Here is a 15,668-nt window from a genome sequence, read left to right on the forward strand (position 1 = left end):
TTAGTAGCAAACTGTCACTTACCCGATTTGCTGACGCCCAAGGTCTCTGTCTTTTACCAACCTCGTGCAAGACAAAGCTCTATGTACAGCATATTAATTTCAAACAAAATAACTCTGCTCAGCGCATACTCTGTTGGTGGGCCTGGCCAACAAATGACTGTTTTTATTATTTTCTATGATGAGGAAATGTTTTCCCCAGTCATTTTCAGAGGGTGTTCTTGGAGCCCAGCTTCATCTGACTCTGCCACCAATAAAATGCCCTCTCCCGGGTTTTCGTCATTTGGCTGGTAACCAAAACAGTATATAGTTTATAGGCAGTAGGGTTGGTTAAGAAGATTGGCCTGGTTGGCGTGGAGAGATAATGTCTTCCTTGTCATCTTTCCAGCATCTTGTGATCTGTGCCTGTTGGAGCTCTTCCTTGGTTCCAGGCCATTTCTCTCTCCTGCCCTGTGGTCCCCTATGCTATGTCAGGCTAGAGATGTATATTTGGTTGTTATCCATGTCTATATAGAGGTTGAAACTCCCTCAGTTATTTGGATATAGATAGAAAACACAGGCAAAAAACTTAACCTGGGGTTTGACTGTAGTTAAAAGGATGAAATAAGAACTATAAAATATAACAGAAAAAAGGGTTACAGGAGAAGTACAGTGTTAAGTCCTGGAGGGAGGGAGGAGAATTTCAGTAGAGATGCGTGATCAAATTTAAAAGTAGGTCAAAGAGAATAACTGTGTTATCTCTTCCACAGTTCTGTGTTGTGACATTGTATGAAAACATTGCAGATGTGTTAAAATGTCAAAATCTCTAAGTTCTAGACCCTTTCAGATTCTAATTCTGTGAAAAAATAGGTTCCTTATTAAAATAAAATTTGATTTTTTTTTTTTGCTGTTTCTCTCCTAGATGGCTGGCATGGAAGTTGGGAAAAAGATTTTTGCTATTAATGGTGACCTGGTTTTTATGAGACCTTTCAATGAAGTGGATTGCTTCCTGAAATCATGCTTACATAGCAGAAAACCTCTAAGAGTTCTTGTGAGCACAAAGCCAAGAGAGTAAGTTGTATAATTTATGTGCGGTTTTTAAAAAAATTAGACATAGGTGAATAAAATGGAAAAGTTAAGAGTGAACATCTGGAATTAAGCATCTCACTGCTTGGCACATTTAAACGTCCCCAACATTACTGATACTGGTCTGTAGATAATGGGAAAAAATACGTTGCTTATGATGGTTAAATGCTTGCTACTTAAATCAGGTAGTTTCAACAGAATAATATTTTCCTTTTGATGCCCCAATTTTTCTGGTCTGGGTTGGGTTGAGTTTGATTATGAGTGAAGAAAACTAGTAGAACACTTGGCAATGAAAACTTTATTCTGCCATGTTCAGCTCTAAGAATTTCAGGGACTATGATACCATTTATGATTAAGTGCTCATAGGAGATGGGATCAAACCTGGGTGACAGACACTTCCATGCTTTCATGTACTTAGTAATATGTCCATTATTTTTAAAAAATATGTCTATCTACCTATGATTAGAAAAAAAACCTTATGTTTATTATAGAAAAGTTAGCGAGTACAGGTTTTTCTAAAGGAAGACATTTTCTTATAATCATATTATCCATAAATGACCATTGTTATTTTTTTGAAATTCAGTGCTAGTTGATTTTTCTAAGTATTGACACACGTACATACAATCAAGTATTTATAAAATGGGAACATGATTAATGATCTGGGGGGGGTTGAAAAAAATTAACAAGATATTATGGATATACTTGGAAAACATTAGCTTTTTGTCTGCAAATCATTGGTGGTCTCGTGTTCCTGTATTAGATTTCCATGATTTGTTTAACTAATTAATTAACTGAGAGAATATATATAAAGTGCTTAGCATAATGTCTTAATGTACTATGATTATATCAATATTACTCTTTAAAATTGAAGTATATTATTTTAATAGTAATAAGCAACTTCATTAATTTGAAGGTAAATGAAGGTTACCACTTCAGAAACAAAAAGGTTTATTTTAACTACTTATAAAAATATTCTAAGTATATATGGTATTGTATTCTTCCCTACCTTAGTATATATTTTCAGCAATAGCTGGGTCCATCATTTATCTTAAGAGTTAAAGTGCAGTGTAATGGGCTAGATTCTGCAGTGTCATCAAGGTAGAGGCTTTAGCTTCTACCCACAGCTTACCAAGGGGTCTGAAGGAGTGAGAGTCTCATTAAAGTTAGTAATTTAGGAAGGCTTTGAGATACAGGGCAGCAAATAACCATGACAGTGTCTTCTCTCTAAACCTAATTATGATCTATTAGTCACCCTTTCTCCAACCCTATCTAGGACGAGGTTTATCTAGTTGCCAACCTCTGGACAATTTGAGGGCATTTAAAAGGAAAAGGACAGATTGGAAAAGACTAAGGCAGTAGTATTCCGGAGCAATCATTAGTAAGCTAAAGGCCCTCTCCACAGCCCCTTGCCCCCTGATTTAACCCGGCAAATACTTTTCACTGATCATAGACATTTCAATTTAGAGGACTTTGAAGTCATCAGCTTCAATACTGAATAGAAAGGGAAAGATCCTCAGTCCTAGAATTAATTGCTAGGTGAGCAGGGTTGGAACCTGGGTCTTTTGACTCTTCCCTCTGTGTTTGCTGCACAGTATCTGAAACCCAATATCTCCCGTCCAGGTTCAAGCCTCTCTTTCGCCATTTGCTTACTAATTGTGTTGCTTCAACAAACTCATCCATAAAAAATGGGGATAATAAGAGTGCCTATGTCACAGAGGTGCTAAGAACATTAAACAAATCTAGGTTTGCTGGGACGAAGTGAGAGAGTGGCATGGACACATATACACTACCAAACATAAAATAGCTAGTGGGAAGCAGCCGCATAGCACAGGGAGATCAGCTCAGTGCTTTGTGTCCACCTAGAGGGGTGGGATAGGGAGGGTGGGAGGGAGATGCAAGAGGGAGGATATATGGGGATATATCTATATGTATAGCTGATTCACTTTGTTATACAGCAGAAACTGACACACCATTGCAAAGCAATTATACTCCAATAAAGATGTTAAAATAAATAAATAAATAAATAAAATGTATTGGGCACCTATGAGGTGCTGGGTCCATTATGAAAGGTAGCATTAAATAAGAAAAAAAAAAAAAACCTATTCAGGTGTTCCACACTTAGTATGTTATTCCAGTGATGTTATCCGTGACGCTTATCTATTCTCATTTTATTTTTTTCCACTGCTTCTTTATTACATCAAGAGCACATTTTACATTTTATTTCAAAACTGTTTTGAGGATGGAGTACTCAATTTTTTCCTTTTTATTTTTAATTTGTCTGAAGTATTACAACCTTTCCTTTCATATGTCCTTATTCTAACATATGATTGCTATAAATCATTCTCATATTTTCTTATAATAGCTACTTATAATTTATGTAGTATCCTGTTTGGGGGGAAAAAGGCAAAATACGACGGGTAAATACAACAGAATTTTTGTTTTGAACCTAGCTGTATTTTACACTTGATAACATCAAGGAATTTTTCAGAAGGCTTTGTGGCAGATAATTTAGTGCACTTATTTTCCTACAGGAAATGAGCATTCTTCTTGTATAAATTTAATTCTTCTTTTAATCGTATAGTGGTCCCAGCAGGGGAACATGTTTTCCAAAGGTCGTTTTATGAAGAGAGCCCAGTATTATGAACAAAATGCATCTCACGGTGCTCTGTATAAATTTTGTTAAGAAAAAATATCATCATCTTGAAGATTAGAGTAAGATCAGCCTTGCTTAGCAATATAAGATAGAAGACCTTACTCAGAAAGAGTTTTGAGAGTTCACTATGAATTTTTCGCAGTCCAAAAGCAACAGTAATTCACCATGGCCAGAAAGCTCCAAGTTATTTCAGCAAAAGTGAACTCTCATTCGTAACATAGAGAAGCATGAGCTACCTCTATTTTTGGTTTCATGCTCAGAAGATGTATTTATTCCCTTTTCTTTTCCTCAGTCAGTTCTATCTTCCATCTTCCAGTGTACCTTTGACACACAGTAGTGCCAAGGTGATGTTCAAAGGAACCAGATACAGCCTTATCCATCAAAGTGTTTAATTAAGGATACAGGATGAATTAGTTCCGTGACCTCTGTGCCACGAATATACAGATCACTTCATAGTGTGTAACCTAATTTATAATAACATTTTCAGGCTTCCCTAGAACAGACAGTTTGCATTTCTATCACGGAATGCCTGAATGCCTGCTGGGGTTATATTTTATTTTATTTATTTATTTATTTATTTTTGTGGTACGTGGGCCTCTCACTGTTGTGGCCTCTCCCGTTGCAGAGCACAGGCTCCGGACGTGCAGGCTCAGCGGCCATGGCTCACGGGCCCAGCCGCTCCGCGGCACGTGGGATCTTCCCAGACCGGGGCGCGAACCCGTGTCCCCTGCCTCGGCAGGTGGACTCTCAACCACTGCGCCACCAGGGAAGCCCCGGGGTTATATTTTAAATTGCGGGGCCAGCCCCTGCGTTCAGCCCTAAGGGCAGTGTATGGCTTTCTCGAGTTTTCTAGATGCAGTGTTGCTCTTTCATAGACTGCAAATAAGTGCTGTTGTACCTAACTTCTGATTCTGTCTAATGTGCCCTTGAAGTGCTGCCAACCTTTAGTTCATGATTAATTCATCATCTTTTGGAAAACACTTGTTTCTGGGGTGTCAAGGGCCATCCATCAGAATGTACTGGGTTGTATTCATTTGTCTTTGCTCTCTCTGGCAGTTTATTTAAACTCATTTTTATTGTTATGATGTTCCGTCTTGCCTCGTGTTCTCTGCTTTTCATGGTTGCTTTCTGATTTCTGCCTTCCTTCCGTGGAGTAGTTCATTGATTACTACCAGTGGGACATCCGTCCCTGGTTTGCCATGACGGCTGACTCAAGGTCTCCATCTCTTCATCTTCTTTTCCATGTGGGTTCATTAAAAATACAGCTTTTCGGGCTTCCCTGGTGGCGCGGTGGTTGAGAGTCCGCCTGCCGATGCAGGGGACGCGGGTTCGTGCCCCGGTCCGGGAAGATCCCACATGCCGCAGAGGGGCTGGGCCTGTGAGCCGTGGCCGCTGGGCCTGCACGTCCGCAGCCTGTGCTCTGCAGCGGGAGAGGCCACAACAGTGAGAGGCCCGCGTACCGCAAAAAAAACCAGAAAACAAAAAATACAGTTTTCTTATTCTGGTTTACCTTTTGGTGTGTTATCCTTTTAAAATTCCGCTGAACAAACACAAAATTTAATCATATTTGTTAAATTCTTTTGATATTTGTGTTTGACAGATCGTTCTTTAAAACCAGCTCTTTGTTGTCGCTCTTTGCTGAAGTTCCCAACAGGTAGAAACGTGTGAACCCTGTGTTTCTTTTATATTAATTTTAACGATGAGGTTTCGCAGCGCACTGATGCCTTCTTTGTCAGAGTAAACTAAGGAGAGAAGCGTCCATTTTACTAAGTATTTACATAGTTCACGGCGGGGCAGTTTACCAGAGCTTTCTCTTTTCGTCTCCACTGACACCCTGCAAAGTAATGTTAACATCATCATCTTTCCGTGGAAACTGGCTCAGTTAAGGAGTTCTTCCAAGTTATCCAACTATGAAGCGACTGAATCAAGATTCAAAGCGAGGTTTGTCTGACCCCAGAGCCTTTGTTCAGGATATCCTACACGACGACTGTGTTCCGTGGAGGAACCCAGGGCGACGTGCCTGCTCTGGGCGCCTGGAAGGGCACCCGCCATGCTTGTCCAGCCCAGTGTCTTTCACACGGGAGACTATGATGCGTATTTACTGAAGGACTGAATAAAGGTGTGGACAACTATTGTTTCAACCAACTGTGGTGTTTTAAAATCATCTCACCTTATTTTTGATTGGCTTTAGGACAGTGAAAATCCCAGATTCAGCGGAGGGACTTGGCTTCCAGATCCGAGGATACGGCCCTTCGGTGGTGCATGCGGTGGGAAGAGGTGAGAAATCCACCCCGTGTGGTAACCAGCTTGCCAGCAGGTTTGGATACTCCCTGCTGAACAACAGTATGTTTAAAAGTGCATAGTCATGTTGCTGTGAATTTTCTCACTGGTATTTCTACTGTATTAGCTCAATGATAGTATATTTCTAAAGCAATATTTTCAAAAAAGCTCTTCAAATTGTAAGACATTTATCATTGTTAAAAATTCATAAGAGAATGATGCTTCCCAATCTCCCTTTTCTGCATGCTTTAGTTTAATCAAAGGATATAATGACTTTAAGGTTTTGTATTTTTCTCTGACGGCAAATTATTATATTTTTGTCAGCAATTCAAAGATGTGAGTGTTTGGGCTTAAGAATGATCTGTTTCCTTTATATAATGTCTGTTGCTATATGATTACTTTATTCTCATAAGCCATGCATTTTATAAAGCATAGAATGCATTTTAAATTAAATAATTTATGTGACCCAAAACTTATGTTTATATTTTATTCTCTTTTTGTTTGATAGGCAAATCAGCCTTTGATATCTCTTGTTAACATATGTACTTTTAAATTTTATGCTAACACTGATTTAAGGGAATAACTGTTAGATACCACATTGCTGACCGTAGTAAATAAATTGCTGCTGTAGCAAGAAGGATCACTAAGCATGCGAAGCCATATGTTTATCTTAACAAGAGACGTACATGCTTTTCATCACTAAGATATGTGAACTCCAGAGCATCTTAACATGATCACTCCAATATTAGACTGGAAAAATTTGAGAGGACGTTGCTATCCGAATCACATTTATCAAGAATATACTACCTAGACCCCTATTAGGTTATGAAATTGCTTTCATTAGTGTATGTATGATAAAAATTAATCTTATTTCAAAACTTGTCTTTTTGCTCAGAATTTTAAAACACATAGATTAATAGACATTTAAAATGTGTCCAGTAACTCATTAAAATTATAAAACTGAAATGGGATTCATTGCATACCGAAATGGGATATTTGATACATCAAACATCTCCTTCATTTTCACTAAACCAAAAAGGAGCCAGTCACATTATTGATACTATGAAATAACCGAAAACCTAAGTGAATCAAACTGTGCCTGTTTCCCTATTACAGTATCTTTTAAAGAGCAGGGTTGTATTTTGGGAACTTAATCATAGGGTAGGGCCAATTCTGGTTACTATGCTTTTTGCTTCTGAAGAGTAAAAGAAAGACTCACGTGCTTTTCCTTTCGAGTGTATATTAAATATGGTATCAGTCTGTGGTTTCCTTTTGCACTGTAATTTTGCCACAAGAAAAAGAAACTTCTTTCCCATTTTTCTTCTTCAGCCCTTTCCCATGGTCACACACTAGAGCATATCAATAATGGGACTTTCACCTGTGGAATCTACAATTCTAATATGCCGTTTTCTGACTACAGTCTCTTTTTTGGGGTCTCTTATCTGGTTGCTTTAAAATTTGGTTGCTTCTTCAATAAAAAATGGTAAACAGAATTCCGTTGGGACCTCCAGTCTCGGAATCCTTCTCCTTTTCTCCCGGTTAATTATATCCCTCCAAGTGCCACTTCCTTCCTTAGCCAGCTTTATCCCCGTGGTGGAGCACTTCCATCACTCTTCTTCTCAGCATTGTTAGGGTCCTCTCATCCCTGTCTCTCAGGTGCATCCAGGGTCCTCTTGTGCTTATCCCTCAGGTGCATCCAGGCCACCTTATTTCAGCTTTGGATGAACCTAATTACATTCATTGCTTTTTCTCCTGAGCAGCTAGGAAAAATCTATCATGGATATGGAATTAGTATCATCCCAATTCACTGTCTTGTCTTTTACTGAGCCCTGTCACTACTCAGCAGTCTTTTTATGTGTCTGATCAGCTGTCTCTTTTTCTATTCATTATTGCCTCCTGTCCCCCATGATGACTTCCTTTTTCACCTCACAGACATATTCAGGCTCCCAGGTATGAAGGCCTCCAAGTCCCACTCCTTTTTTTTGCACACGTTGTTGGCTGTTTTACCATCACCAATTTTTCTCCTAGTCTAGAGGAAGAGGTCTTCCATTTTCCCCTCTGGAGTTCAAGGTTAATATCCCTACAGATATTCTAGAGCCCACCCCTTCAGATACCTCCTCTGGGGTATTACACTGTCAGATATTCCGATTCCAGAATTTTCAATGTTTCTCTTCACTGGATTACTATAGTAGGGGCTATAAACATGCTCAGTTGTTTCTCATTGAAATAAACAAAGAAACAAAACTGTCTTAAACTGAACAGCAAATACAAAACCTGCCCTCTTCCCTTATTTTCCTCTCTAGATCCTTGCTACACAGAGTGTGGTCCACAGACCTACAACGTTGGCATCACCTGGGAGCTGGTTAGAAATGCAGAATCTCAGGCCCCATCTAAGACTTACTGAATCAGAATCTGTATTTTAACAAGATCCTCAGATGATCTGTATGCATGTCAAAGATTGAGACCCTTCGCTCTAGAGTAATGCTCTCAGAACTTACTTTTGTCCTGCCAAACTTCCTGAAATGCTGGTCTTTATTTTGGCTGGCCCTTCCTCACTTCCTATTTGAATTTTAGCCCAGGGCTATAGACATCTCCTCCCACCTCCTACCCATGTCTCCAAGAGTAACCCATGTCTTATAAGAGTAATCATGGACTTAACTGGAAAATACAATGGACATTGAGAGTTCTTGTCTTAATTGAATATTCTGTTGCATTTGTTTAAACTGACTGCTCCGGTTGGCCTAAAACGTTCATTATCTTGATTTCTGAGACGGTACTTTTCAGATTTTTCTCCTACCCCTCCTCTGCCAGCTCTTCATCTATTGACCCCTGAACTGTTGGCACTCTCTTCTCTTCTTTGCCTTCTTGTTCTCCATAAACAATCATATTGACCCTCTTCGCTGGGGATTTCTAAATCTCTTTCTCCCGCCCAGATCTCTTGAGTTCTGTAGCCTAGATCTAATTGTTTATTAAACATCTCCACCTAAATGCACCTTTGGCACCTTAAGAAACCCAGTATTATCCCCAGCTGAACTTTTTATCTATTCTCTGAAGCTGCTTTACCTTCTGTATTCTCTCTCTCCGTCTACTCAGCCACTGAGTCCGAAGGCACAGGAGTGATCCTGAGTGCGGACTAGAGCCTTTCTGTCAACACCATCATCAAACATCAGAAACTTGATCTCGTTCTCCCCTTTATAATTCAAGCTACGTTAATTCCATCCTGGGAATTTGCACTGGATGCTTGCTGTGATTTTGATTTTTGACTTAAACTCCGATGATCCATCCTCTGCGTAGGCGGGGGTTGGGAGCGATCATGTCACTTCCCTGCTTAAAATTCTTAAATGTTTTTCCTCTTGCGTGTATAGTAAGGTTCACGCTCAGGACTTCACGCAAAGCGCACAGAGACTTCACAACCTGCCTCTGCTTTGCTCTCCGGTCTCTCTCACCCACTTGCATTCTAAGCTCACACTGACTGCTCCTGTGGTCCCAAATGTCCAGGTTATTCTTGACTCAATGCCTCTTTTCAGGCTCTTTTTCTTCTTCTTCTTCTTTTTAAAAAAATTTTATTGGAGTAGAGTTGATTTACAGTGTTGTGTTAGCTTCAGGTGTACAGCACAGTGAACCACTTATATATATACATACATCCACTGTTTTTTAGATTCTTTTCCCATATGGGCCATTACAGAAGACTTGAGTACAGTTCCCTGGGCTATAGAGTCCCCTGTCCTTATTAGCTATCTAGTTCATATATTGTAGTATGTATATGTCATTCCCAGTCTCCCAGGGTATCCTTCCTTGCCACCACTCCCTGGTAACCATAAGTTTGTTTTCTACATCTGTCACTCTGTTTCTGTTCTGTAGATAAGTTCATTTGTACCCTTTTTTTTAGATTCTAGGCTGTTCTTTCTGCTGCGATTCTCCCTCCCTCCCTCAAGACTCAGCTCAATCCAGGAAAACCACTTAATATTTCTGGGAGTGAATTTTAGTGAGAAGAAATGTATACTGTCTTCTTGAATATAAATTCTGTTCTTTAAGATGTTTAATAATTCCTTCATGGGAGAAATTGCTTACAAAGGAAAGCTCTTCTAACATACTTACGATAAGTTTTATAATCATTGATGTTAATTATGTACATTGTATTTAGCAGTGGTGCTTTGTAAATGTTGATTTGCTCAGAATATCAAATAGTAATGATTGGAAGGTTCTGAAAATCTTAGCTCACCTGTTAGGATATGCCACTATATCTCTGCAAATAAATGGTGGACAGTTGATGTTTTCTGATTAATTTTATTCTCCACAAATTGTCTGGTTCCTGACCCTTTGTACATATCCTGAAGTCTTGTTTCTCTTAGCAAATCCAGTCCACTCCTACTTGCTAATTGACTTGATTTTTTTCCTTAAGAATTTCTTTTAATTGTTGGCATTTTAAAAAATGAAAGTGAATACTGTTTAAATATTTAGAGATTTTGTAGACTAAAGGAAGTGTAAAAAGGCCTGTATTTCTGGCTTTCTCATTGTGCCATTATATATGCATGTTTAGAAAATTAGATCAATTAGACATTTGAAAGGGAAAATAACTGATTAGCATTATAAAGGTTTCTTCACAGTATCTCTTCAAACTAATTCTTCAGGGGGTGGGAAGATATTTGTTCAACACAGTTTGAATGACCAGTTAAAAAGCAGGGAATTTTTTTTTGCGGTACGCGGGCCTCTCACTGTTGTGGCCTCTCCCGTTGCGGAGCACAGGCTCTGGACACGCAGGCTCAGCGGCCATGGCTCACGGGCCCAGCCGCTCCGCGGCATGTGGGATCTTCCTGGACCGGGGCACAAACCCGTGTCCCCTGCATCGGCAGGCAGACTCTCAACCACTGCGCCACCAGGGAAGCCCAAGCAGGGAATTTTTGAGAGGGCATTGCCGTCAGAGCCAGATTCATCAAGAACATGCTAGCTAGATGTTTATCATATTTCAAAATTGCTTTCCTTACGGTATATGGGATAAAAATGAATCATATTCCTAAAATTAGTTTTTGGCAGTTTTCTCATTTGTATTTAAAGGAACCGTGGCTGCAGCCGCTGGTCTTCACCCTGGACAGTGTATCATCAAAGTAAATGGAATCAATGTCAGCAAAGAGACACACGCCAGTGTTATTGCCCATGTCACGGCCTGCAGGAAGTACAGGAGACCAACGAAGGTAAACTACCCTTGGCTGGGGTAGCTGTGATCACACACTTGCACAGAAGGCCCCGGGGACAGCATGGGATAGTGCCAGGGCTGTCTGTGGTTTCCACTGACAAGTTCACGTTTAAGTGCAGAACTTTCAATCGCATAATGCTTGTTTTATCTGCATAATTAGTTATAATCGATTCTGCTTCAATGGCCACATTTTGCTGCTACAGTATCATCACCAGTTTAAAAAGTGCTCTGGGCTATTTTCATTTTCATTGTGATGAGTTTTCGAATAGCTAACTGTTTCTCAAATTGAAATGCAAAGGTCTTGACTCTTGTGATTGCCTTAGAATCTATAATGGTCAGCTGTACCTCCATCTGTATATATGAATTATTAATGCTTACACTGTTTATTATAAAACTTCTGTGAAAAAGAAAAAATTGTGGGTTTTATGGGGTCTGTGATTGACTGTTGGATATATTTTTATTTAGGTAGCTGGATTTAGCTTTTAAAAGAAAATACCAATATGTGTTTGCCATTACTTAAAATCTTAAGCACTGTCCTCTGATCCAAAGTTTAAGTGCTGTACAAAAATAAAATTAGAATCCTAATTGATAAGTAAAGCTTATTATCTCATGAGATACAAGGGAGTGTTGGATTATAAGAGAAAATTCTCTCAAATTAATTAACTGAGTGCAAAAGGAATTTTAAAGGGCAGGCTTTCTGTTTTTTTCTGTCATGCTCGGTGAGGTACTCTTTTCTAGATTTGAGTATATGACTTTGTGTCCAAAACAGAAAGATGAGTGGCTATTTTCTCCTAGGCCAGGACTGACATCCTGCAAAATACTGAGCCCACAAGAAAATAGCTGATCAATTTTGCTTACTAGTAAGGTCAAAAGAGGACAGCAGATTGGAATTCACACGTAGAAGCGTAGGTTATTTGGGTTGACAGTAGTTTAATAAATAAATATTTATTGAACTGTATTAGTAAATGAAGTTTTAAAAAGATACTACTTAAATGATCAAAATTTCCCCCTTCTATCAAAATTTTAAAAGGTAGCCAAATTGATTTGAGTTTCATTTCTTTTCATTTCCCCTGTCTTCCTTGTTGGAGAGGTATTGATCAGTGAAATAACTAAGAAAAGCAATAAACGGACAGAAAAATTCACTAAGTGAATAACATGCTCTATTGGGTATCCATTGCCACAAAACAGACTGTCCCGAAACGTAGTGACTTAGAACAACAGTGATTAATTGTTTCTCTTGGTTCTCCGGGTTGACTGGGTGTTGGTTCCTGTGAGGGCTTCGTCCTGATGTGGCTTTGTTCTGCTGGGAACTGACTAGTGCTGGGGTTCCCCTCCTGATGTCCTCTCACTCCAGAGCCCCTCCACCTGGCCTTCCTTTCCATTCCTTAGCAGAATTCTCCTTTCTGCATGGTATCTGGGTTTCAAGAGGGAATATTACAGGCAGTCAACTCTTTACATCATGCTTGCTACTGGTCTCCCTTTGAAGAGTCAGATCACGTGACCAAGCCCAGGATGAGTGTAAGAAGGAGCTACACAAAGGTGTGGACTCTGGGGAAGGGGTTACTTGGAGGCCACAACAGGTCACCAAGGTGTACTTGAATGATTAAATGTTAACTAGCATTTTAATGATGGATAGCAATATAATAATCAAACGCAATTGTGAAGTTAATACAAGAGAAAAATGGATAGTACAAATTATATCACACTTCAGGCATGTAACTCAGCTTATCATCTTACCTAGGAAAAGTACAAACATTAAAGTAGTGATGCAACCCTGAAAGCAGTACTTGGTAGCCATTCATCTCTCATTTATCTAAGACAGGAACTGCTACTTCAATGAAAATATAGGATGATTTATGACGTGGAAGGATTAAAAGATAGTTATATCAATTGGGAACCCCATGAGATGAAAGGTGTTCTTCCAATTTTCTTATTGGTTTGACTCACAAAAACCATTAAAAGTGTTGAAACATATGTGACTGTTAGGAGAGCATTTAAATCATTTGTACAATTATAGACCATTGCTTCTTCAGAAAAGTGCCCATCTAACATTTATGTAAAAATGTAATTTATAATTCATTTTGAGATAGACTTGAGTCATTTAAGACATTTGGGAAATACATCTTATTTAAAAGCCTATCTATCGTTGGAAGAAAAAATCTCAAGCTTAGAAAGTTTGTCAGTTTGTTGAAAAATATTTTTTTTTAGTTTTATCATCCTATCAGCTTCTCACTGACTTATTAATCTTTTTTAAATTTATTTATTTTAATTTATTTATTTTTGGCTGTGTTGGGTCTTCATTGCTGCATGCAGGCTTTTTCTAGTTGTGGCGAGTGGGGGCTACTCTTTGGTGTGGTGCGCAGACTTCTCATTACGGTGGCTTCTCTTGTTGCGGAGCATGGGCTCTAGGCGCACAGGCTTCAGTAGTTGTGGCTTGTGGGCTCTAGAGCGTAGGCTCCATAGTTGTGGCTCATGGGCTTAATTTCTCCATGGCATGTGGGATCTTCCTGGACCAGGGCTCAAACCCATGTCCCCTGCATTGGCAGGCGGATTCTTAACCACTGCCCCACCAGGGAAGTCCCTGTTGAAAAATAATGCCACCGACTTTCTATTAGTTCCTGACATTGATTTTCCTTCTCTTTCAAATGTTATTGTATTTTATTGTATTTAAACTAGAAGAATAAGTAAGATTGTCAACTCTCCTTTTGAAGCAGGTTTATGAAATGGATATGCGTTTCAGGAAGCACTAATACCTCTGAGGTTTCTTTCTCCCCCTCATTTCCAGCAAGATTCCATTCAGTGGGTTTATAACAGCATTGAGAGCGCTCAGGAAGACCTTCAGAAGTCTAACTCCAAACCCCCAGGAGATGAAGCAGGGGATGCTTTTGACTGTAAAGTAGAAGGTGGGTTCCTCCTTTTTCTCCTCATTGCCCTATAGTATTCTTTGTCCTTGTGCCATTGCCGCATCCCAGTTATTGAAAACCTTATATGTTCAAGCCACTTCTTGGTCATCTCAGATAGATGCCACGTCAGATCCCTAAGTCATAATTGCTGGTGACTGACATAGAATAGCTATGGCACTTTCTTAGGTACTTTATTAAATGTTTTACGTGGATTATCTCATCAAGTCATCAAAAACGAAAATCTATTAAAGGTGTGATTATCATCTTTCTCATTTTATGGGAGAAGAAATAGACCCATATAGGTGAATGGGCGTGCCCAAGCTAGGAAGCAGTGGAATGAGGATTCAAACCCAAGTTAGGATGTTTCCTTATTTTGAGTTTAAACATTGTGTGCACCTTCCCACTCCACTGTGGTTCACAAACCAGCAGTATCAGCATCACCTGAGTAAGACAGAGATGCAGAATCTCAGCCCCACCCCAGATCTACCGAATGGGAATCTCCATTTTAACAAGGTCTTATCTGTATGTACATTACAATAGGAGAAGCCCTAGTTTAGAAGGTCCATAGTTCCTTTGAAAATACAATTTTTTCCTTTTCTTTTAAATAGAAATGTAGTTGATTTACAATGTTGTGTGAGTTTCAGGTGTACAGCAAAGTGATTGTTATACGTATATATGTATTCTTTTTCAGAGTTTTTTCCATTATAGGTTATTATAAGATATTGAATGTAGTTCCCTGTGCTATACAGTAGGTCCTTGTTTTGAAAATACTTTCTTGATTCAAGTAACTTTTACTGTATTCTTACAGTAATGAAGGAGGCAAACTAATAATGTGAGTATGACGGGGAGAGAGATCTTTTGATAAGGACTCATACCATTTCTGTTTTCTCAGTGAAGCAAACCTGCAGGTCACTGTATTCAGTGGCGAAGGGTGAAGGGACTGAGGCAACTACGTTTACGTTTGCGTGTAACAAATACCTTGAAATATCATTATAAACTTTTTCATGGAAGTCCTTGAATCCTCTCCTGCGTTTTCTTGGTATCTTTCCACTTATACTATTGGTGGATGTCTCTGGACATTTTTATTGTACTATTAGTTTCTTCCGAACCAGCATAGCTGGAGAATTTGCTATGCACACTGAATCATATGGGGGTACTTAGGAAAAGTGGTTTTCCCTCCATTCCTGGAAGGGCACTTGGGAGGAGCTTCTCAGATCATGAACAACATCAGGAATATTTCAATCTCACTGGAGCAGCAAAGCTGTAGTGCTAAATCAGCTCTTTTATTTATTCAAACCAGGACAAATCTCAGGACCTTATCTTGAGGCTTTTATTCCTCATTTATAGTTAGTTTTTGCTAATCATCATTGGTGCCACGGTGAAAGGTAGAATGGGTTAATGAGATGCTCTGGAAATTGATTTATAGCTATTCTTGGACTTAATTATTTTAAAGAAAACCATTTTTCTGCCTTTGCCTATTTTTTAAAATAAATTTATTTATTTTATTTATTTATTTTTGGCTGCATTGGGTCTTCGTTGCTGCGTGCGGGCTTTCTCTAGTTGCGGAGAGCAGGGG

General features: G+C 39.1%; 1 protein-coding gene across 4 annotated transcripts in view; it reads left to right on the top strand.

The window, feature by feature from the left end:
• PREX2 (phosphatidylinositol-3,4,5-trisphosphate dependent Rac exchange factor 2) overlaps positions 1 to 15,668 on the top strand; it is a 288,710-nt gene that overhangs the window by 136,612 nt on the left and 136,430 nt on the right. For all 4 annotated transcript variants that reach the window (XR_009559575.2, XM_060287422.2, XM_030859603.3 and 1 more), the window contains exons 18-21: positions 899 to 1,047; positions 5,907 to 5,992; positions 11,051 to 11,187; positions 13,975 to 14,092. Coding sequence is in view for 3 of the 4 variants with exons in the window: in XM_060287422.2 (XP_060143405.1) it covers positions 899 to 1,047; positions 5,907 to 5,992; positions 11,051 to 11,187; positions 13,975 to 14,092 (490 nt within the window). In the remaining variant the exon portion in view is untranslated. The remainder of the gene's footprint in view (positions 1 to 898; positions 1,048 to 5,906; positions 5,993 to 11,050; positions 11,188 to 13,974; positions 14,093 to 15,668) is intronic.

Source organism: Globicephala melas, chromosome 17, assembly GCF_963455315.2.
Source record: "Globicephala melas chromosome 17, mGloMel1.2, whole genome shotgun sequence".
NCBI lineage: Eukaryota > Metazoa > Chordata > Mammalia > Artiodactyla > Delphinidae > Globicephala > Globicephala melas.